The sequence below is a fragment of the Hemicordylus capensis genome, chromosome 3 (assembly GCF_027244095.1).
Source record: "Hemicordylus capensis ecotype Gifberg chromosome 3, rHemCap1.1.pri, whole genome shotgun sequence".
NCBI lineage: Eukaryota > Metazoa > Chordata > Lepidosauria > Squamata > Cordylidae > Hemicordylus > Hemicordylus capensis.
The window spans coordinates 266,384,144-266,407,914 of NC_069659.1; the positions used below are offsets into that span (position 1 = coordinate 266,384,144).

Genomic DNA, 23,771 nt, shown 5'->3' on the forward strand with positions numbered 1-23,771 from the left:
CTCCTGGTCACTGCCTCAACCTGAGAAATCAGAGAGTGTTTTGGATCCAGGAGCACTCCCAAGATACATACCTGATCTTTCAGGGGGAGTGTAACCCCATCCAGAACAGGCAGATCTAAACCATCTCTCATGTCTTCATCCCACACAATCAGTACCTCTGTCTTATTTGGATTCAACTTCAGTTTGTTATCCCTCATGCGGCCCATTACTGCCTCCAGGCAGGCATTTAGGGAAGTTATGCCATTACCTGATGAAGTTGATAGGGAGAAATAGATTTGGGTGTCATCAGCATATTGATAACACCCTGCATCAAACTTCCTGATCTCTCCCAATGGTATTATGTGGATGTTAAAGAGGATTTGAGACAGTATGGAGCCTTGTGGAACTCCACACAGTAACTCTCGCTGTGCAGAGCAACAGTCTCCAAGCGCCACCATCTGGAATCTACCCGAGAAATAGGAACAGGATCACTGTAAAACAGAATACCTAATCCCATCTCCCTCAGGCAACCCAGAAGGATACTATGGACGAACTGAAAGCCGCCGAGAGATCCAAAAGGATCAGGACACTCAGTCTGTCAATACCTAATTGGAGATAATCCATCAGGCCAACCAAGGCAGTCTCAACCCCATAGCCCACTCAAGAGCCAGTTGGAATTTGGGTCTAGATAGTCAGTTTCCTCCAAGACTGTCTTGAGCCAAGAGGTCACTACCCTCTCAATCACCATGCCCAACCATGGGAGATTAGAGGCTCTTCCCACTAGCAGCCAGATAACATAATATTAATGTGACTTCACACCACCATGAAAGACACCTTAAATTTGCTTATTTTCCTCTCTCTTTCCCCTTTTGTATAGTCTCTCTCATTTTCCCTTTTAAATTATAAGCCATTGTCTGATTTGGCAGAAAGGTCACATATAAATGTAGTATAACCAAGTGCTCAGTATACAGGAAGAACAGTCCTATTTCAGCTGTGATGTTTTCAACCAATGTGACAAATACTAGAATATCCTATGCCAGAAATGAGACAGAATGTGCCTAATCAAACTACTTGAATCTTACCTATTTCTATTTTCTCCAGATCTTCAAGGCTCAGTCTTTGGTATTGGTTTACTTTATCTACCTCATCATCGTAACTAGACAAAGAAACAATGCCCAAAGTTAGATCTGAATCAACTCACATCAGAACCCTATTACAAGACAATATAAAGTGGTTAAGATGTCCTGATATGTTTTTATTGTAAGAAGAAGAAAAAGTCTTACTTACTAGGCTACATAGTATGCAGAGTTAGAAAGCAGAAGCAGAACATCCACATCTTTATGGGTAGCATCAATGAGGCTAAAGAAAAGTGAACAGTATTTTACAATAATGTAGCTCCTAGTAAGTGAATATTTAAAACTTTTTTTAAAATATATTGTTTTTTATTTATACACATTACTGTCAATAAAACCCAGAAATCTGCCTGCAATTCAAAACAAAGTTCTCAACTAGTGTATATTTTAAAATCACTAATCTGCTAAAATAATAAGGTATCATTAAATGGGTCCAATGGCCATTATCAGCTAATTGAAAAGATTGTGAGAGATTTATCTGTTACCTGTGGTATAACTGTACTTCCCTGTGACCAGATCCCATGCCACAGCAATGTCTAAAAGTGGCTATCCCATGAAGTGGGCAGATCACAAGAAACATAACATTGCAGCACCACTGGCTTCCTGGGTGACAGAGCACTAGTGTCCTAAAAACAGGTTGCTCACTTCTAACTATTGAGCTGGTAGAGATCCACTGACATCCATAAGAATGGGTTCTGTGCCTGCGCAGAACCCTTGAGGTAGAATGCCGCAGCTCATGGAGGTGACCGAGCTCTGCCTCCATGAATACAGTGTGCTATTTAAAGGTGGGCCAGGCATCATGTTCCTCAGTTCTTGGATTACCATCATGGAGGATGATCAAGTGAGTTCATCTTCAAAGGAAAATAGCATGCATACTCAATATACACATAGTGTAGCCCTACCACACAGAGGGGTGGTTCAGGAGGGTCTTATGGATGCTGACAGATCTTTACCAGATCAGTAGTTCCAGGTGAGCAACCTGTTTATCTGGAGCGTGATCTATCATGATCCATAAGAATTGGTGTTTAGCTAGCTCCCAGTGGAGGAGGGTGCAGTAGTTGCTTCAGTAGAGGTGCTTCAGAACTCCTCTCCCGAAACTCACCTTGGCAGCAGAGTGCACATCTATGGTGTAATGCTTGATGAAAGGTAACTCTGTGGACCAAGTTACTGCTTTACAGATGTCTGTGAAGGTTACCCCTGACAGGTGTGCAGCTGATGAAGCAAAGGCACGGGTAGAATGGACCTTGATTGCTTCAGGTGGATTCACATCTTGTGTCTTGTATGCTAGCAGGATAAGCTCAACTAGCCATTTGGACATTCGTCTGGAAATGCAGGTGCCTTTATTAGGACTTTTAAATGCTACAAAAAGATGCTTGGTGGATCTACAGTCTTTAGTATGATCCAGGTAATATAGAATCATCCTGCACACATCCAAAGAGTGCATTGCACATTCCAAAGATGTAGAAGGATCCCTGAAGAGTGTGAGGAGAACAATATCTTGATTGAGGTGGAATTCAGATACCACCTTAGGTATAAAGTCAGGATCCAAATGCATGAGCACTTTATCAGGATAGATCCTGGTGTATGGTAAGTCAATCCTCAAGGCTGTTAGTTCACAAACCTGCTTTGCCGTAGTTATAGCTAGAAGGAAGGCCATCTTTAAAGTTGGAAGTAGTGCCCATTGGTTCAAATGGGTTCTGGGTCAGTGCTGAGAGAACCAAGGACATGCTCCATGGTTTTACAGGAGTACAAATAGGCAGGTACACATTCATGATGCCTTTTAGGAAGGCTCTACTGTCTGGGTGAGAGAAAAAAGAGTCTTACCACCACAGCCTGGATGTTTTGAAGAGAGTGTCGCCAAATTAACTTTAAGGGACACATTAGTCAGATCCTGCAATTTCAAAGTAGTCAAATAGAGAAGTACATCCTTAATGGTAGCTTGCTTAGGGTGAAAATCATGTGCCCTGGCATAGGTCTTAAAACACAACCATTTGCCAAAGTAATTACACCTGGTGGAAGGTTTTCTACAGTTGAGTAGAATGTTACTCAGAAGCCGATTCACCATGCTATCAGACGGAGTGTGAGTACGTCTGGGTGTAGGATATGACCATTGTCTTGTGACAAAAGATCTAGTTCTTGAGGCAATCTCTGGTACTGGTTATTTGATAGTTTGAGTACCTGTGGAACCGGCCACCATGGAGCCACTAGAATGCAAGATGTTGGCATGGCCAGGAGACATGCTACCACATGGCTGATCAACGGGTACATGATGGGAACATGTATGGCATCTCTCGAGACCAGTCTCAAGACCAGTCTATCTGCAAGGCATCCCCCGTGATTGAGGGTCGTGACCCACTCTTGAACAAAAAACAGGTGCACTTCATGTTTTCCAAAGTTGCAAAGAGGTCTATGGTGGGGTCCATCCAAATGTCCAAGAGGGGAGCAATATATTCTGTTTTGACCTTCCACTCGTGTTGCTGCTACTGCGCAAATGAGCGACTCAGATCATCCGCTAGGACATTGTCTAGACTTTTTATGTGGATGTCTATCAGGTAAACCTGATGCACCAGTGCCACAGTTGGGAGACTGAGATCACAAAAACTCTGTGACACTGTTCCACCCTGACAGTTGACGTAAGCAAGGGTGGTGGTATTGTCCAACTGCACCTGTACAACTTTGCCTTGTAGAAGTGATAGGAAGGCCTTCATTGCTTGGAAGACAGCTAACAGTTCCAAGAAGCTGATGTGAAACTGAGTTTGTTGTGGTGTCCACTTGCCTTGAATTTGATGGTTCTCACAGTGGGCACCCCCAACCCAGTAGAGACACATCCATCATCAACCAAATTGAGGGAGTCAGAATCTAAAAAGGAACCCCCTCTAAGAGATTCTGGCCATTTGACCACCATGAAAGGGAGTGTATTAACTGAATTGGAATTTCCAGGCGCTTGTGCTGACTGTCTAAGTTTGGATGGAAAACTGACGGAAACCAAAGCTGAGCTTTCACATCTTTAATCATGCATGATGTACTACTGTGATGCAGGACGCCATAAGGCCCAAGAGCTGTTGGATGAGTTGAGCGGGTTGTGATGGATGTTGACGGAATTCGTGGATCAGGTCCCTGATGCATTCATACCATTCTGTCAGTAAGTAAGCCTCCTTGGTCTCTGTGTTAGGATTGCTCCAATATAGTTGATGATTCATACTGATTTCATATGGGATTTTTTCCAATTTACTTGGATCCCCAAGTCTTGGAGAAGATTTAAAACATACGGTGTCAGACTAACTCTCTTTGATCTTTTGAGGTTAGTAGTCAATCGTCCAAGTACAGGTATATTGCTATACCCTGCATCCTCAGATGGGCCGCCACCATACATTTGATGAATACCCTTGGGGCGGTGGAAAGTCCGAAGGGTAAGGGTACTTGTATTAGTGCACTTGTTCGCCTACAGTAAATCTTAAATATTTCCTGTGTTGTTCCCTTATGCCGATATGAAAATATGTGTCTTTCAGATCCAGCGTTGCAAGCCAATTCTCTTGATAGAGAAGAGGTAGGATCTCCTGTAATGCTATCATGTGAAATTTTCTTACATGAACAAGCTTGTTCAGGTAGCATAGGTCCATGATGGGGCGGATCCCTCCATCCTTCTTTGGGATCTGAAAATAACAGGAGTAAAAACCTTTCCATCTGTGTGCCCACCACACAGTGGTGACTGCATTCTTTTCCAACTACTCCTTCACTTCTTCCTGTAAAGACAGAGACAGTTGAGTGAACTTCATTCCTGAAAGGTATGGGGTCATTTTGAACTCTATGGCGAATCCCAAGGATATGATCTTCAGGACCCAGCAGTCCGATGTTATGTGGTGCCATGCAGCAGCATGGTGTGCCAGTCTGATGGAATTGTAACTGGTGGATGGTAAGGGATTGCGAAGTTGGTGTAGTTACTCACTTGCCAAGATGTCAATGCCCCTGGTGGTTGGAATGGGGAGGAGTATAAAGGTGACCATGGGCAATCCTGTCCCTAAAAATGTTTTTGAAGTTCTGCATAGAACTGGGTGCTTTTCCCTTTTCCTTGATAGGTGTGCTTATGATATGGGTGGTATTTTTTTAAAAAAATATCCCGGCGCTCCTGTTGTCTAAATGAAGGTTTCTGTCTGGAGTAGGAGCGATATTTTGACCCATAAGAAGTAGTCAAAGTGGAGGTGGTAAAGGTCTTAACAGTGAACTTTGACTTCTTTAACTGCTCCACTGTGGAGTGGGTTGTTTCTCTGAAAAGGCTCTTACCATCCAAGGGTAAGCTCTCAATCTTCTCTTTCATATTGTTCTGAAGAGAAATGGAGCGAAGCCACACGTCTCCTTAGAGAGACCGCAGCCATCATGGAGCAAGACTCTAGTTTGGCAAGAGGTTTTGCTGTGCTTAATTGTTGCCTAGTGAGTGCTGCTGACTTATTTAAGGTTTGTTGGTACCTCTTTTTAAATTCTTCAGGTGGCAGAGTATCTAGGTCATTTTGAAGAGCTTCCCATAGGCCATGATTGTATTTGGCTGTGCAGGCTGAATAACTTGCGATTTTAATTGATAAGCAAGATGTGGAGTATATCTTCCACCCTACGAGAGCCAATTTTCTCCCTTCCTTATCTTCAGGAGTCATGTGGCGTCTCCCAGATTTCACCAATGTGGCGTAGTCAATAACCAGAGAGTTTGGAGCAGGATGCTTTAGTAGGCAAGTATTGTCCTTTTCCTGTATGTGATACAAACTCTCCAAACGTTTGAAGATTTTGGAAAATGCTGAGATGGCAAAACTTACAGCACTTATAAGGGATGAAAATTTGGAAATGTTTCAAAGATTGGGAACCATTTTTACTTTACTTAAAGCATTATTTTTCTAATATTGACCTTTCAGAAGGGTTTGAAATATAGTAATAACAGCAGGTTGGGTTGGGTAAAATCGAGTAGCAATGTGGAGTATGTATGTTTTGAATTATTATAACAATGGTTTATATGTATAGTTAACATGAACCGCACAGACAGGTAAGCAAGAAGTCAATATTTACTTAAAAAATAAACGAATGTAGTTGGATTGTAAAGTTATTGTAAAAGCCAATAAAATTTTAAAATGCGGCAAAATGTTTGGAGATTGGGGTTGATGTATGAATAACCTCCCACACACACCTTGTTGCCCTGGAGATCACTGGGAGAACAGGGAGAGTCACAGGTTAAGATGTTTGTGACTTGACTATGAGATTATAGACAAGGTCATCTATGGTGGCTAGTTCTGATTTCAGGTCCAAACCCAGAGCCTCTGCCATTTCCCTAAAGTGTTTGTCAGATCCTGATGGTGAAGTCATTTCCTCAGCATTTGTTGGTAGAAAACCTTTAAACATGGATGTAGGAGGCGTGCTGGAGGATGAATCAAGGATTAACAGCAATGTTCTTGCAGTGGAGAGATCCAATCCTGCACTTCTGTTTGAATCTTCTTCTTTGTCGACATCGAATGTAGGCATTGGCATTTGACATCGAGGCGAGACCTGTCTCGATACCGACAGCATGTAGCATGGATAACGAAGCTGGAAAACGAGGAGTCACCGACATCGATGGTACGTCTCGGCGTCGATCAGCCAGTGTTGAAGATGCCAAGCAATCAATTGGCATTGGAGCTGGTGACAAAGATCAAGCCCTCAACATCAATCATGTTGGTGTCAATGGGCGGTCAGCATTGAGAGGTGGCTCAGTAGACTTCTTCGATACCAAAATAGTCAATGGCGAAGTGTCGTTATTGAGGATCATTTTCGATTTCAAAGGTCACACATCTGATGTCAGCTGTTAGGCCTATTGTCTTAGATTTTTTTGGTCTTGGAGACTATGGACTATCCTTCAAGGCTGAACACTTTGTCTTAGACTTTGAATGTTTAAAAGCTGAGAGTGCATCCAAAAGTGGCTTAGGGCTCCTAAAAGTTGTGGGTGTTAAAGTCGATGCCAATGGTCTCGAAGACTTTGGTTTTGAGATTTTCTTCGAAGGCAACTTTGATACCATTGTTGAAGGGCGGGGCTCACCTGAAGTCGAGGGACTTAACAGCTCATCATATACTGTGGCACAACATTTCAGAGCCCAATTTTTGCACATCTGTTTTGAGAAAGACACGACATACCTTGCAAGCAGAAACATTCTCTTCTTCAAGGCAGATGAGACACAAATCATGGAGGTCTTTAGAGGGAGTTTAGCTTGTATTCCTTACACCTCTTACAGCTCTGTTTCTCTTCAGCCATAACAATAAACAGAATCGTAGTACAAAGTTTGTTCCAAGGGTCAAAAACACCGACGTTGTCCGGAAGCCAAATACACAACCGAATAACCAAAATAACTCATGATTAGCAAAAAAGCTTTCTGGAGAACTTTTCAACGAGGAGCAACAGACCAAGGTCTGAACGCAATGGCAGTTGGAAAAGAACTGAGGAACATGGTGCCCAGCCCATCTTTAAATAGCATGCTGTAAGTGTGGAGGCAGAGCTCAGATGCCTTGACGAGTTGTGGCATTCTACCATGAGGGTCCCACACAGGCACAGAACCCATTCTTATGGATCTCAACCTAGATCATAATTGCCTGCATAATTACAAGTTTCAGATATCACAGCTATGGCATAGGATCCAGTTCTGAATAAGGGGCAACGTTATAAATTGGCTTTTAAGTTCCCAAGTGCCAGACAGTGAATGCAACGAGGACTTAAGATCTGAAAGCTCTATATCCAACACGAATAATGTACAGTAATCTGCTCTCATGATTTCTATGTTAACACAGTTCGTTCCTCTAGCAGACCAACTCCTTTCAAGTCAAAACAGTTATTCAGAACACAGAACATTACATACTAACTACATGGAAGACCCAGTAGTCTGGACTCAGTTCCTTCCTTGCTCCCACTACCAAGGATAACCTTTTACCTCATAACACATTTAGTAATTGTGGAAGACGCCATGGTATGATAGGACCAATCTAACGCTAGCACCTTCTGCATACCTTGGATCACAGTCAATAAGTGCCCAGCCACCATGAAATTTCTCATCATCTGGTAAGAGTAGTTTCATGTAACTTTGCAACAACTGGCTAATGAGTTCCTGGTGACTTCTCAAATTCTCCTTGTGCAGAGCTTCATGTTCTTTCTCTTTTGTAAAGATGGAGTAGAGATCCTCTGTCACAGGAATACCCTGCATTAAATCTAGACAAACATACACAACAGATGTGAGGGCTGAAGGTGTAACATATCCAATGTGGCTAGATGAATAAAGCTGGTCATTAACCCACCACTAATCAAATGCTTTGAAATGTTATGCTCCAGAGCCTTAGGAATTAAATATTGTTTAAATGATTAAATCTGGTGATCAAAGCATTAATAGCCCATGTTGTGTTTTTATCAAGCACTGGGAGGGGGATTTTATGGTTACTCATGGTGGGAAGTTTGATGCTACCAATTTTTGGAAGTCAGTAGGAATGGGCCAACCCAGTACACACTCTTTAAAGCACACGTGAGATTTTGGCTTATTGAACTGTGTATTTAAGTTTCTCTCTGAAAAGTTTCTCTATCATGGTATAAGGCTACACAAGTGTAATTAGAGATCCGTAATAGACAGTTTAATATGAAAATATATTGATACTATCTTACCTATGACTGCCTGTCTATAAGCATCCCTGAAGCGGTTTAAGTAGTATCTATTTGCAGAGTTAACGCCATCTTTCATAACTCCTGCCAACTTCCTTTCACCAGTCCTTGTAAAGTCACCCTGTTGCACAAAATACCACTCTTAATATTCAATGTGCTGGTTATCAATGTGCTTGACATTTAAAGTAATAGTGCTCAGACTTTCTAGTCCTCAGAATATGCAACTTTCAGAACTAAAGTGTGAAACTTCAGGCCAAGTGTAATTCTGTACATTTACATGATATACATCTGAGAATAATCTTTATCAATAAAAGAATGATTGAAATAAGAGCCTTCCCATCTGACAACTTTTAAAAGGTTTGTCAAGACACATCTGCTTACCCAGGCTTTTAATTAGATTTATAATTTTAATAGTTAACACTTTTAACATTTTTAAATTTTAGATTTTTAAAAAATATTTTTGTTTTAATGGTATTTTTATTGTAAACTACCCAGAGATGTGAGTTTTGGGCAGTATAGAAATGTGTTAAATAAACCAACAAACAAACATGCAAATACCTAACTGCTAGGCCTACAGCATTAACAATAAGATTGTTTATCTGTGGTTTCTTCAAAGTTGAGATCAATACAAACAGCACAATAAAAACACAGTCTGGCATTCAGGACATCTTATATACACGACAGACTCAAAGCAGCAGCAATGGCTACAATGTAATCCAGTAAACTAGCCGTCAAGTACACACATTGTAATACAGCCAAAACAATTCACCAACCTGAAAATTTAAACAAGTTAACTTATTTATTTAAAAAACAAACGTAAGCATGATTTTGGGGAAATATTTTTGAACAGAGAAACCTGTGACTGTATAGGTTCCATTGGAATGGAATGTTACTCAGCAAGCACTCCTCTCCAACCCTAGCTTATGAGGACAAATTAGAACTGTACCGTTTAAGGAAGAACAAATGGTTGTCTGGACTTGATGGTGCAAAAGATTAAGGAGACATGCAAAAACAGATGAGAAGGCAAGAGTATGGTTATGAAGGGGCAGAAGAGACAACGGAGTGTTAAGCAAGCAGCTAAAAATGAAAGGCTTTCACACAAGATATCAACGCAGGAATAAGAACAGCTTTCAGGCAGTGCAGAGTAGGAGCTGCTTTTATGGGGTTGTGCCTACTATGTCATCCATTAGAAGGATCTATCACAGATCAAGAATACCTCCTTATGATCCACTGGCACTGCAGCAATAAGCTTTCTTCCAGATGCCAGAGTTAACAAGAGGATGCCCTCCTGGAAAACAAGTTATGTTGGCAGAGGGGAGAGGCTGCAGCACAGATTTCTTCCATGTGGCCTGGGGCTAGTTTGTTATCCCAGTGGCATAAGAAAGGAGTCCTATTGCAGTGGCTTCAAAACTGAAGACATGTTACATTGTTTAAATGCAGCTCCAAGAGGGGTTTAGCCAATATTTTAGCAGATAGTTGACATTTAGTTATCTTAGAAAGTCAAAGTAAGAAATGAGATGAAAGCTAGATGGCTGGACCAAAAATCTGTTCCCTCCAGACTTCCAAGGGAGGTTGAGATACAGGGCAAATATCCAACCAATAGAAAGCCATCAAAAACGGTAGCCATTTCTACTACACCTTTTATTACTCATTATTAGGATGCATGTTCATATAGCCCTGTTTTCAACAGGATAGCCACAGCTAAAGGGAGTCTGTTGGAATGGCGGGTAAGACATCCCTGTTTAACTTATACCACCTCTGTGCTTAAAGAACATGCAACATTCTGAACACAAACAAGAAGCTAAGATATACAGGTGAAACTTGGAAAATGAGAATATCGTGCAAAAGTCCATTAATTTCAGTAATGCAAATTAAAAGGTGAAACTGATATATGAGACAGACGCATTACATGCAAAGCGAGATAAGTCAAGCCTTAATTTGTTAGAATTATAATTATAATTAATGATGATCATGGCGTCCAGCTCATGAAAACCCCAAATCCACAATCTCAGAAAATTAGAATATTACATGGAACCAAGAAGACAAGGATTGAAGAATAGAACAATATCGGACCTCTGAGAAGTATACAGTGTACTGTGCTTGATTGGCCAGCAAACTCGCCTGACCTGACCCCATAGAGAATCTATGGGGCATTGCCAAGAGAAGGATGAGAGACATGAGACCAAACAATGCAGAATTGCTGAAGGCCGCTAATGAAGCATCCTGGTCTTCCATAATACCTCATCAGTGCCACAGGCTGAAAGCATCCATGCCACGCCGCACTGAGGCAGTAATTGCTGCAAAAGGGGCCCAAACCAAGTACTGAATACATATGTATGCTTATACTTTTCAGAGGTCCGATATTGTTCTATTCTTCAATCCTTGTCTTCTTGGTTCCATGTAATATTCTAATGTTCTGAGATTGTGGATTTGGGGTTTTCATGAGCTGGACGCCATGATCATCACAATTATAACAAATTAAGGCTTGACTTATCTCGCTTTGCATGTAATGCGTCTGTCTCATATATGAGTTTCACCTTTTAATTTGCATTACTGAAATTAATGGACTTTTGCACGATATTCTAATTTTCCGAGTTTCACCTGTACATAAACTATTTTTGTTATATGTTGAAGACCAGTTCAGAACATTCAAAGGGGTTGCAAACATGGATTTTGGCTTCAAGAAAGACATTTATACCTTTAAAGCTGCAGTCCCAGCATATTGTCTGCTTATAGCATCACCATTGTTAGCCCATATTATCTGGTAAATTCGATTGCATTTCATTGGCAAAGGCTGTTCTGGTGGCATCACACCCAACTTTTTCAACTGGAATTGAATTTGTTAGTTAGTAGTAGAACACCAACTTCATTTCTGTTACTTTAAGAGTAATTCTGCTTTGCCATCACTACCCATGATTTCTCTTCTAGAATTACAGAAAATAGTTTTATGCATTGCCTCTCTTTTGCCCAATATTGTTTGACACCACAAATTCACACAACTGTACAATCTGATGACCCAGTGACAAGTTATTGTGACTTTTTTTTTTAAAGTTACATGTATGATGTGCCTCAGACCTCCAGCCATTAAATCAGAAGGCACATCTCCAACACTATCCTGAAATGACTAAACTTAGGTCAGGTTCTTTTGAATCAAAATGTTATGCCAAAACTAAGATCTAAAATCCTGTGGTTAATACTTCATTAACAGCAGAAGAATCCACAAAGATAAGACATACTTGATCTTGCCCTCTTCTTCATTTAATTGCAACAATGGAATGATAAAAGACTCTGCTGTACACATCCCCAAGGACAATTATGTCCCTGGAAGAGGAGGTTATCAAGTTGAGGGTGTTTCTCAGAAAAGGTAGACAGTTTAACTGTAAAGACTGAAGACAATTCTTCAGCCACTTCCTCCGACTTCCAATGATGAAACCTCCAAAAAAAATCAGATTTGTGTTATTCTCTAGTATGTCAGTGACTGTAAGTGCACTTTTGTTGTGCTTTCTGAACACATTCAAAAACTAAAACCAGAATTTGTCTTAGGATGGCAAAAACATCTCCCATTACAAGGAAAATAGTTCTGGCCTCCCACAACTAGTGTTTCCCAGGTTACCCTTTTGAATCAGAACATTTATTCTGAAGCTGTTTAATACTATGCTTACATTTCCTCATTGGTTGGGACAAGGGTCATCCACCATAATAGTGATAAATCCACATTGTTCTTATCAGACATTTTTAATAGTAACAACCATCATACCTGCTGTTCCATAACTACACGAGCAATAGCAGCTTGCACAACATTAGTTCGATCCAGGCAATCCATACAGTTAACTCGGAAAATACCTTCCTGCTTACAAATCACACCAGCTTGATCCACCCTTCAAAAAAAAATAATAAAAAAAAATAGGGCACTTAAATAAAACAGGATAATAGAAAGAGGTGTTGCCTGTCTATATGTAGGGAACCTTTCTAAATAATAATTCATAGAGGAAGTTGCTCAAAACTCCTCCCATTTCTACCCATGAGAAAGGGAACCTAGCAATGGCCACCAGAACCTCTGCATAGCTCTTTCCCATGTCTGGCTCCGCCTCTTGACTCCGAGGGAAAGATTTTCTACTTGAACTGTCCTGCTGACACTTTTGAAGCCTGAGAAAACCTCTTCTTTCCATTTACAGCTGAAATGACTGAACTGATTAGCTGGCACTTGAGACCATTACAAAGCCTGCTCTACCCCTGAGCAGTTTTCCAAGTCTAAAAAATGAATTATTAAATGTTTAATCAGGTAAACTTGCAAGTAAAAAAAATGGCAGCCCACAAACATTTAAGGAGAGATTAAGTTGAATCAGAAGCAAGTATGTGTCATTTAAAAGCAAAGTTTATACAGCAGCAAAGTACTAGAATAAGCAGTTCTATTTGTAGGTGTGTCTGTACACTTGCTCAACAGTGCTTTCTTAATTCAGACAGCATTTGGTATGGCTGGGATGAGTCCACCAAGATCTTTTATTAAGTGGGAAACAGAATCCTACTTTCATTATTGCTTTGTTCAACTGGGACCTGCTTCCATTGCAAAACACTAATTGTTAAGTACAGCAATAAAATGGAGACAAAGAAAAATTAAAATTTAAACATGGTGGGTTTTTCTAAGGACATTTTTTTAGACTTTCACCACAAAGTACTGAGAAAGCTTCACAAGGAGTGAAGAAAGGGATCCAAATAAAATGGCAGCTCTGTCTACACATCCACTGGCACAATCACATGGCACAACTATATTAGGAAATGTGGGTGGTGTGACCAAGTAAGCAGAGCTCTATCACTTAGCAGAAAGGGAACGGGCCCCTAGCTCAATAGAAGAGCATCTCCATGCTTGCATGCAGAAGATCCCAGGTTTACTCCTTGACATTTCCAGGTAGGACTGGGAGAGACTCCTGCCTAAAACATTAGACAGCCACTGCCAGTTAGTGTAGACAATACTGCATTAGATGGACCAATGATCTGACACTGTATAAGGTAGCTTCCTACGTTCCTATGTTGAACCATTAGCATTACAGCTAGATGGAATCTGCAAGTGCGACTGCCATAGTATTATCTCAACTTTAAATCTTGCCCAGTTTTCTCAAGGTCCTCCACCCACACAAGCAACTTAAACTCCAGAAGCACAGAAGGGACAATTAAGTTCACAGTTGAAAGAGTTGATCCACATGTTAATACCTACCAGCACCATTTCATGTCTATGATGATGTCCGATATCGCATCTGTTAGCGTTGAAACATTTTCAAATTTCATTCCACGGCTAGGAGAAACAAAGAAAACAAAATTTTAAACTACTAGAGGAATGCATCTAGCACAGTCTAAATCACAAATCTGAAACAATTCTAAGTATTTTCTTCTACTGACTGCAAAACCAGCCACACACAATTTCAATCAAACCAAAAAGCTGAATGCTTGCTATTTATGCTCTATAAACTATGGCAGGGAGCAGAGAAACTCTATGCCGCAAACCGTCACAGTCTAGTATCAATACATATGAACATATTTATCTGAAGAGTCTTATCTATAGATACTTTGCAAAATTGGCAATGTACAGAAGACAATTTGAAATTCTGTCAAGAGAAGCTCCTGAAAAAAGACCTGCCAGCTTAAGCTTTGGAAAACATGAGTCATATTATCCAGCTTACAAGAAATATTTATAAAACCCACAGACCTGCATAGTTTAGCACTTGAAAATACTTTGCGTAGGGCAGTTTAATTTTAAACAAGACTTACCAGTGTTCATGGAAGTCAAATGAAACATAAGTAAGGCTTGAATTGTTGTACAATAAAACTTGTTTAAGATAAGCATCACCAATAATTTTTTCTCGGCCAGCCTGGTCCACCAAGTTAATAATAACCTGTTTAAAGTCAGAGTAATAAAAAATGCAAACATGTATAAAACCAATAGCAAACAATTATAAACGTTTGCACAGAGGTCCAATAATTGCTAACAGAAAGCATTCACTGTTCTAAACAAAGAGAACCAACTATCTAATGAATGAAAGAAGTGTCATTTGGTGTTCCTTATGCTGCCAGCACATTATGAATTCCTCACATATAATCTCACAGTATGGATCAATTAGAAAATAACAGCCAGAACAGAACATCATGGCCCCAGTTCATTTCACAGCCAGCACATCCTTTCTACCTATCGAATAGGTCTACAGCATTCAGGATTGAGAGAAATGAAGGCAGACTCACTTATGGGCAGCATTAGTGATCAGCAAATTTGGGCACTTATCAAAGCCCAGAAGTCAGAAAGGGGGCCCATCAAGCTGAGGAGCTGCAACAATCCACATGAGCTGAGCTCCCTAGGAGTGTCTGATATTTATTAACACATTATGTTCAACCCTCATACAATCTGTGTACGGCATACACAGGTATAGTTATTCACGTTAGGTTGAATGCAAGTACAGCAGTATACTTCCTATCTGCATCCTATAGGAGTGCACATGAAACACGTTTTGTGTTCTGTTCCAAGATTGGAACGGAATGCAAAATATGCAGAATATTCTGTCGGAACAGCCAGCTGTTCCAACAGAATGACCTGTTCTGCCAGAACGTTTCAACCCTTTGAGTGCCATTTTGGATTCGTTCCATTCTGAGCTCAAAACAGGCCCCTTTCTGTTTTAAGCTCTGAACACTTGAAACGGCCCATTTCAAGGTGGAAAGTTTGAACTGCAGAACATTTTGCACATCCCTTGAACTGCAGAACATTTTGCACATAGGGTTGTGAGAGAGCTAGTGAGTGCCCCTCCTCCCTTGAATCAGAATCTGGAACCATCGATTACCCACTGTGATGTGTTTTAATGAATTCTTTGTGGGAAAAATCTCTCGTATTCAGGCTGACTTAGACTCAGTTTCCACAATTACCTCGGTGTCTGATGTGGAGGTGTCCAGCGACTCCTCTTGTGTGATTAGGTTGTATCGGTTCCAATTTGTGACTCCTGAGGATGTGGACAAGCTGATTGGAATGGTGCGGCCTACCACCTGTTCTCTTGACCCTTGTCCAACATGGCTTATATTATCTGGCAGGGGGGTTGTTGCAGAAGGCCTGGTAGAGATTATAAATGCGTCTCTGAGGGAAGGTAGGATGCCTCCTTGTCTTAAGGAGACAATTATTAGGCCGCTTCTAAAGAAGCCTATCCTGGATCCCTCGGACTTGAACAACTACAGGCCTGTCTCCCACCTTCCGTGACTGGGCAAGGTAATTGAGAGGGTGGTGGCCTCCCAGCTCCAGACAGTCTTGGATGAAACTTATCTTGACCCATTTCAAACTGGCTTTCGGGCTGGCTATGGGGTGGAGACTGCCTTGGTCGGTCTGATGGATGATCTCCAATTGGGAATTGACAGAGGAAGTGTGACTGTCGGTCCTTCTGGACCTCTCGGCAGCTTTCGATACTATCGACCATAGTATCCTTCTGGAGTGTCTGAGGGGGTTGGGAGTTGGAGACACTGCTTTGCAGTGGTTCCACTCCTACCTCTCGGGCAGGTTCCAGATGGTGTCCCTTGGAGACTGCTGTTCTTCAAAATCTGAACTTTTGTATGGTGTTCCCCAGGACTCCATATTGTCTCCAATGTTGTTTAATAACTACATGAAACCACTGGGAGAGATCATCAGGTGATTTGGTGCAGGGTGCTATCAGTATGCTGATGACACCCAAATCTATTTCTCCATGTCAGCATCATCGGGAGAGGGCATAACCTCCCTAAGTGCCTGCCTGGAGTCGGTGATGGGCTGGATGAGGGATAAACTGAGACTGAATCCAGCTAAGACAGAGGTACTTATTGTGTGGGGTCGGAACTCGAGACATGATTTTGATCTGCCTGTTCTGGATGGGGTCACACTTCCCCAGAAGGAATAGGTATGCAGACTAGGGGTGTTTCTGGATCCGAGCCTCTCTCTAGTGTCCCAGGTTGAGGTGGTGGCCAGAAGTGCCTTCTATCAGCTTCGGCTGATACGCCAGCTGCGTCCGTTTCTTGAAGTGAATGACCTCAAAACAGTGGTACATCTGCTGGTAACCTCCAGACTGGATTACTGTAATGTGCTCTATGTGGGGCTGCCCTTGTACATAGTCCGGAAACTACAGCTGGTCCAGAATGTGGCAGCCAGGCTGGTCTCTGGGTCATCTCAAAGAGGCCATATTACTCCTGTATTGAAGGAGCTACACTGGCTGCCGATACGTTTCTGGGCAAAATACAAGGTGCTGGTTATAACCTATAAAGCCCTAAACAGTTTGGGCCCTGGGTATTTAAGGGAACGCCTTCTTCGGCATGAACCCCTCCACCCACTGAAATCTGCTGGAGAGATCCGTCTGAAGCTGCCACCAGTTCATCTGGTGGCCACTCAGGGACAGGCCTTCTCCGCTGCTGCCCCGAGGCTTTGGAATGCGCTCCCTAGTGAAATAAGAGCCTCCCCATCTCTGACAGCTTTTAAAAAGTCTTTTAAAACACATCTCTTCACCCAGGCTTTTAATTAATGTTGTTTTAATGGTTTTAATGCTGTTTTAAAATATTATTTTAAAAATTTTAAATTGTTGTAATGTACGTATTCCCCCCCACTCCCACTTTTGTCTTAACAAATGTTTTACTTTGCTTTTATTCTGTTGTAAACTGCCCAGAGACTTAAGTTTTGGGTGGTATAAAAATGTTTTAATAAATAAATAATAAATAAAAATAAATCCCTAGTGTCCTGCATTTGAAGGGGCCTGTAGCCAGATGCACTTTTAAAATTAACACAGCTACAGTCATTCACACAAAAACATGCAGAAGTGTAGACACATCTGAAAGCAGGTACCAAAAAAAGTCTCAACAGGGCTGTTGCTTTTGTCCTTTCTGTATGTCCAGCATGAAGACAAAAGCTTCTGGAGGCCTGTATAACACCAAAGACTCTAGAGAAACAGCAGGTTAAAGGATCAGGTTTACAAGAGATGAGAAAAGTTCTGACTTCGAAAAACTTATCAACTCAAAAGACTGTGTTTCAAAAAATTTGCTATTAGATACAGAACATGAAACAAAAATATAAAGTGGCAATGTGATAACCCTTCACAGTTTTGTTTCAAAAGGGATCTCTATACTGTACTAATTTAGTTCTAAATTAGAGAAAATTTTGTCCCTGGAAAATTTTTATTTATTGCAAAAGAGAGAAAGAGAGAGATGAAGCACAAGATATTGTGGGGTTTATCATGAAAACAGGGCTATTTGACCACATGTAATGTTGGTTGACAAGGCTGGTATTTTTTGAAATGTGTAGTTGAAACAGCAAGTATGTTACTAATGCTATTTCAACTTATTTTCATAAATGTGTCATGCCTGAGAAGCTGCAAGAATTAGTACTGAACTTAACAGCAACAACTAGTTTTTGCCAGATATTGGAAATTCCAAACAGGTTATTCAGAAGAGAAATGGTTCAAAGTACATGAATTCATTTATTCATTCTTATTCTTATTAAACTGTCTAAAGAAATCAAACTGTCTCCCAATATTGAGTGATGCCTGATCTCCAGTAATGTATATAGTGTGACCCACTAGTGCCTTTTGCCTAGGGCAAGAAGCCCTGTATCTCAAAAATTGTAATTTCAGACTGAGTTCTAAACATTAATGTCGTTAAAATTCAAGTTTATCATTAAGTTGTTGAAATGCTGAATATACTTCTATTTTTCAGAAATATATTCCAAGCAATACCTCAGTTAAAATCACTTCAAACTTCAACACATTATATTACAGGAATTTTGAAGCCCACCTGTTTAGTATAAATTTTCAATTGTTCTTCAAAATGTCCACAGAAATAGGGAATCGTTTCTTTTTCACCTACAACATAAAGACACTGAATATATTTATATGAGAGCAAGAGAGCGAGCAAGCGAGAGTGAGCGAGAGCAAGAGCACACACACACCATACTGGTAACATTCAGGAACACTAAATAACAGCTGTATGGCCATATTAGAAATGTGCATCTGTAGGAAGCTGTTTAAAAAGGAAAAGAGCAAATTACTTTTAAGTAATGTATATAAGCAATTCTGACAAATATCAGGACATAGCTCTACAACTTCTGTTTCCCTGTTCACCACCACTCCAGAAGTGTTGAAAGTGGCTCCTAGGACTCCTTATGTTGTGGTACAGAAAATGCTAGCCCAAGAGCTGTTTTAATATTTTATCTGCATTGTATATCTGGTGGGTTTTAACTTGCAATTTTAAATTTGGTTTTAACAGATACTTTTTAGTCAATTTCTATTAGTTTTATATTGCTTTTATATTGGATCTGTTTTCACTGATTTTGTGAGCTGCCCTGGGCAGCACTGTACTCAAGGGGCAGGTATAAATATTTTAAGTACATAGAACTCATCCTTTCTACTTGTGAGGACTGTGATGCTCAGGTGCACTGCACAAGTGCATCCAATCTCCTAAAGAAAGCCCTGTGCAAATATACCCTTATAATATACTAGAAAATACCATAAGCTAAAATCTGCATTCTTGCAGCTATTTTAAGACTCCCAAGAGTCATATATGGAAGAACAAGAACTACTTTGCTTGAGAAGTGCATAATAAGGGACGAGATGGTAAACCACAACTCAGTGGTGGTGTGTGCATGGTGTGTGTGTGTGCCTGTTCAATTCACATCCATTCAATCCCAGGCACTTCAAGAAGCAGAGTTTAGATCTAGCTGACAGCCAATTTCAGTACGTTGTGACTGTCAAATCTGGTTTTATTAAGATTCTGACTCTGTACAAGGGAACTCTTATAAATACTTTAAAAATAGCTCAGGCAATGGGCTTAATTCTATTTCTAATTTAGATGAACTAAAATGAGAAATACTGCACATTAAAAATACAGAAGATTACAATGCAAATAGGAACACTATGGCAGAATTTGGAAGTGCTATGATATTGATTTATTAAATGCAGTCAAGTCGGTGTTGATTCCTTGCGAGCAAATAGATAGATTCTCTCTAGGATGATCTGTCTTCAACTTGGCCTTTAAGGTCTCTCAGTGATGCATTCATTGCTGTCATAATTGAGTTCATCCACTTTCCTGCTGGTCATCCTCTTCTTCTCTTTCCTTCAACTTTTCCCAACATTAGGGACTTCAAGTGAGCTGGATTTTCGCATATTGTGTCCAAAGTATGATAGTTTGAACCTGATCATTTGTGCCTCAAGTGAACATTCTGGATCGATTTGTTCTATGATCCATTTGTTTTCCTGGCTGTCCGTGGTATCCTCAAAAGTCTTCTCTAGCACCAAAGTTCAGAAGTGTCAATGCTTTTTCTATCTTGCTTCTTCAGAGTCCAGCTTTCGCATTCATAGAGTGTCAAGTGAAAAACCATTGTCCTAACTATTCTAATCTTTGTAGATATAGACACGTCATGGCATCTAAATGTCCTTTCCAAGGCCTTCATTGCAACCCTACCAAGTGCTAGTCTGCAGCATATTTCTTGACTACTGGGTCCTTTACTTTTGATGGTTGATCCTAAAAGGCAGAAGCTATCCACCACTTCAATGTCTTCATTATCAATTCTGAGGCTGGTTGCTGTACCTGTTGTCATTTAGTCTTCTTGACATTTAATCATAGTCCCATCTTTTCACTGTGCTCCTTGATTTTCTTGACTAGAGCTTGCAGAACACCCACATTCTCAGCTATCAGAGTGGTGTCATCAGTGTAGCGCAGGTTACTGATGTTTCTTCCTCCAACTTTAAAACCATGTTCTTCTTCTTCCAATCCAGCTTCCCTCAGTATATGTTCAGCATATAAGTTGAATAAAACAGGAGAAAGTACACAGCCTTGTCTTACTCCTTTGCCGATCTGGAAAGACGGATTTCTTACCTGTAACTTATGAACTGGAGATGATCAGTTGTCAGTCATGAGAAATGGGGTTACTACGCCTGTGCAGGGACCTCTCAATTAGATTAACTAGCTCCTCCCTGCTGTGCACGTGCTCCGTGTCTAGCTTTTGTCGGCAGCCTGGCACCATTTTGTCTCAGTTTCTTGGAGATCTGTCTGATGATAGATGACCCACACAGTGTGGGGTTCATTAATCAAGTAGGTAAGTAGTCAGTCAATCTTGAGTTAGAAATGCTGCAGTGGGGAGGTGCGGGTGGGTCTCATGACTGACAATGGATCACCTCCAGAACACAAGTTACAGGTAAGCAACCTGTCTATCTGGAAGTGATCCATTGTCATCATAAGAAATGGGTGACTAGCTAGCTTTTCCCCTCGGAGAAGGGTGCAGCCATTTCACCCACTACTGCAGGACCCGTTTGAGTACTTCTCTCCCAAAGTTGGCTTCTGCATCCAAACATAAGTCCACAGCATAAAGTTTGATGAAAGGTAGGTGCGATGACCAGGTGGCCACGGCACAGATGTCTTTGAAGCGGAGGCCAGATAAATGTGCAGCAGAAGCAGTATACGCTCTCGTAGAGTGTGCTCTGATGAGTCTCAGAGATTGTTGATTCTGTAACTTGTACGTTAGGAAAATGAGCTCCACCAACCAGTGGGAAAGCTGCTGCCTGGAGATGCGAGTGGCCTTTATTCTTGCCTTTAAACAAGATGAAGAGCATCTTGGCCCATCTAAGAGTTGCTGTACGTTTCAGGTAGTAGAGCAGACATCTCTGTACATCAAGGGAATGCAATGCCTTGTCCTATCAAGACTTAGGATTTTGAAAGAAGAAAGGGGGAACAATGTTTTGATTTAAGTGGAAGTCCGTGACGACTTTAGGCAGGGAAGCCAGGTCAGTACGCATTATGACCCTATTAGGATAGAATTGTGTGTAGGGCACATCTGCGCGCAAGGCAGTCAATTTGCTTATGTGCCTAGCAGTAGTAATTGCTATTAGAAAGGCAGTTTTAAGCATCAGGTAACGCAGACTGGCTTCACGAAGAGGCTCAAAAGGGGCCCCCATCAGGGAGGCTAGAACCAGGGAAAGACTCCATTGCTCTATTGGAGCACGTACCGGGCGGTAGAGATTATTCACATCCCTCAAGAACTTCTTGCACAGTGGATGCGAGAACACCGAATGGCCATTCCAACCAGCATGCTTAGAGCTAAGAGCGGCAAGGTGGACCCAGAGAAACACATTAGCTAAACCAGTGTCCTTCAGGCTGGTGAGGTACAAGAGGACCTGAGTAGGGGAAGCGTTCAGTGGGCGAAAGCCATGGTCCTTGGCATACAAGGTAAAGTGCTTCCACTTACTCACGTAACTCCTTTGAGTGGGAGGTCTCCTAGAATTGAGAAGAATATTCTTTAGTAACCCACCTTCCAGGCCATGTGTTGCAAGGTTCGCAGAGACAGGTGCAAGATCTTTCCCACGTCCCTTGACAAGTCTGGTTCTAGAGGAAGGTGACAGAAGTTGCCGTCGATCAGTCTGAGTAGCGACACAAACCAAGTTTGGCGTGGCCAACATGGCGCCCTTAAGTTTGCTCATGCATTGTCGTGTATCAGCTTGCCGATTATCCTGTTGAGCAAGGTTGGTTCACTGGGGAGGGAGAAACAAGTAAAAGAGGTTCCCTCCCCAGTGATGCTGAAAAGCATCCCCTAGAGAGCCAGGTCCAACGCCCGCTCTGGAACAGTATCGTGGCAATTACTTGTTGGTTGCTGTAGCAGAGAGGTTGACGTGAGAAAGACCCCACTGTTGTATTAGACAGTCCAGGCAAGATTGTTTCAATTTCCATTTGTGATGGTGCTAGCCATTGAAGGTCCTGCTGAGATTGTCGGCCAAGACGTTCTGTAGCCCCTTGATGTGCAGAGCCATTATGAAAGTGTTCTTGGATATGCACCAAATCTATAGCTGGGAACTCAGGGCACAGAGAGAGCAACACACCATGCCCCCCTGACGGTTCACATAGGCAATCATCGTAGAATTGTCCATCTGTAACTGTACAACGGAATTCTGAAGCAAAGGAGCAAAAGACTTGAAAGCCAAGTAAGCGGCCATCAAATCCAAAAGCTTGATCTGCATGTGATGTAAAGATTGCAATATTTGCGGAGAAATGTTCAGGAGCATTGCCTGACTGTTGATGTTTAGCCGGAAGGCTTGAAGGTACCACCATTGAAGAGGCCACATATGTAAGCAGGTATACAGGACTGTGGATCTGCACGAGGCCAAGCAATCTCTGCACATTATTGGCACGTTGGCGAGGATCGTGTTCGAAGTGGGTGATGAACGTGCAAATCTGTTGGTATCTGTCTAAAGGCAGATATGCCCGTTTCGTTTGAGTGTCCAACAGGGCACCTCTAAAGTCTATAGTCTGAACAGATTGCAGCCTGGACTTGGCCCAGTTGACTTGGATCCCCAAGTCCTGTAGGAGACAGAGCGTAAATTGGATGTGAGATTCCAATTTGGCTTTGTCACTGTGCACTAAGAGCCAATCGTTGAGGTATGGAAAGATTGTGATCCCTCAAGTCCTTAAATAAGCAACGATCACGGACATACATTTTGTAAATACTCTGGGTGCTGTGGATAACCCGAAGGGCAACACCCTGTGTTGGAATGCTAAATTTCCTATAGCAAACCGCAGGAATTTGCAATGATTGTCCTGGATCTCGATATGAAAATACGCATCCTTGAGACCTAACGTGGCAAGCCATTCCTCCTTGGGCAGGAGCGGAAGAATTCCCTGCAACTTTTTTGCATATCCACATATTGGTTCAGGTCACAGAGATTCATAATGGTTCCGATTCCCCCGTCCTTTTTAGGGACGAGGAAATAACGGGAATAAAAACCCCATAGGTGATCTGTCCACTGCACTGGGACTACTGCACCTTTTCCCAAAAGAGCATGTACTTCTTGCCAAAGGGCCGGAATTGGAGGGGTGGATTTGATATCCTCGAAACTTGGCAAAGTTATGAACTCAATTGCGTAGCCAGAATTGATAATTTGTAAGACCCACTGGTCTGATGTTATCTGGTGCCATGCCAAAGCATAAATGGCTAGAGTGGTGATGTTGGGTGGCAAACGAGTTGGAATCAAAGGTATGCCACAAGCGGC

At 41.6% G+C, this 23,771-nt stretch overlaps 1 protein-coding gene across 1 annotated transcript in view; it reads right to left on the bottom strand.

The window, feature by feature from the left end:
* The window catches only part of INPP5F (inositol polyphosphate-5-phosphatase F), a 96,483-nt gene that overhangs the window by 5,611 nt on the left and 67,101 nt on the right, over nt 1-23,771 (bottom strand). Inside the window, exons 9-17 of the mRNA XM_053309594.1 lie at nt 18,532-18,599; nt 14,524-14,648; nt 13,973-14,050; nt 12,518-12,638; nt 11,459-11,587; nt 8,764-8,881; nt 8,121-8,319; nt 1,267-1,338; nt 1,062-1,135 (exon numbers count right to left, since the gene is read on the bottom strand). Of these exons, the coding sequence (XP_053165569.1) occupies nt 1,062-1,135; nt 1,267-1,338; nt 8,121-8,319; nt 8,764-8,881; nt 11,459-11,587; nt 12,518-12,638; nt 13,973-14,050; nt 14,524-14,648; nt 18,532-18,599 (984 nt within the window). The remainder of the gene's footprint in view (nt 1-1,061; nt 1,136-1,266; nt 1,339-8,120; nt 8,320-8,763; nt 8,882-11,458; nt 11,588-12,517; nt 12,639-13,972; nt 14,051-14,523; nt 14,649-18,531; nt 18,600-23,771) is intronic.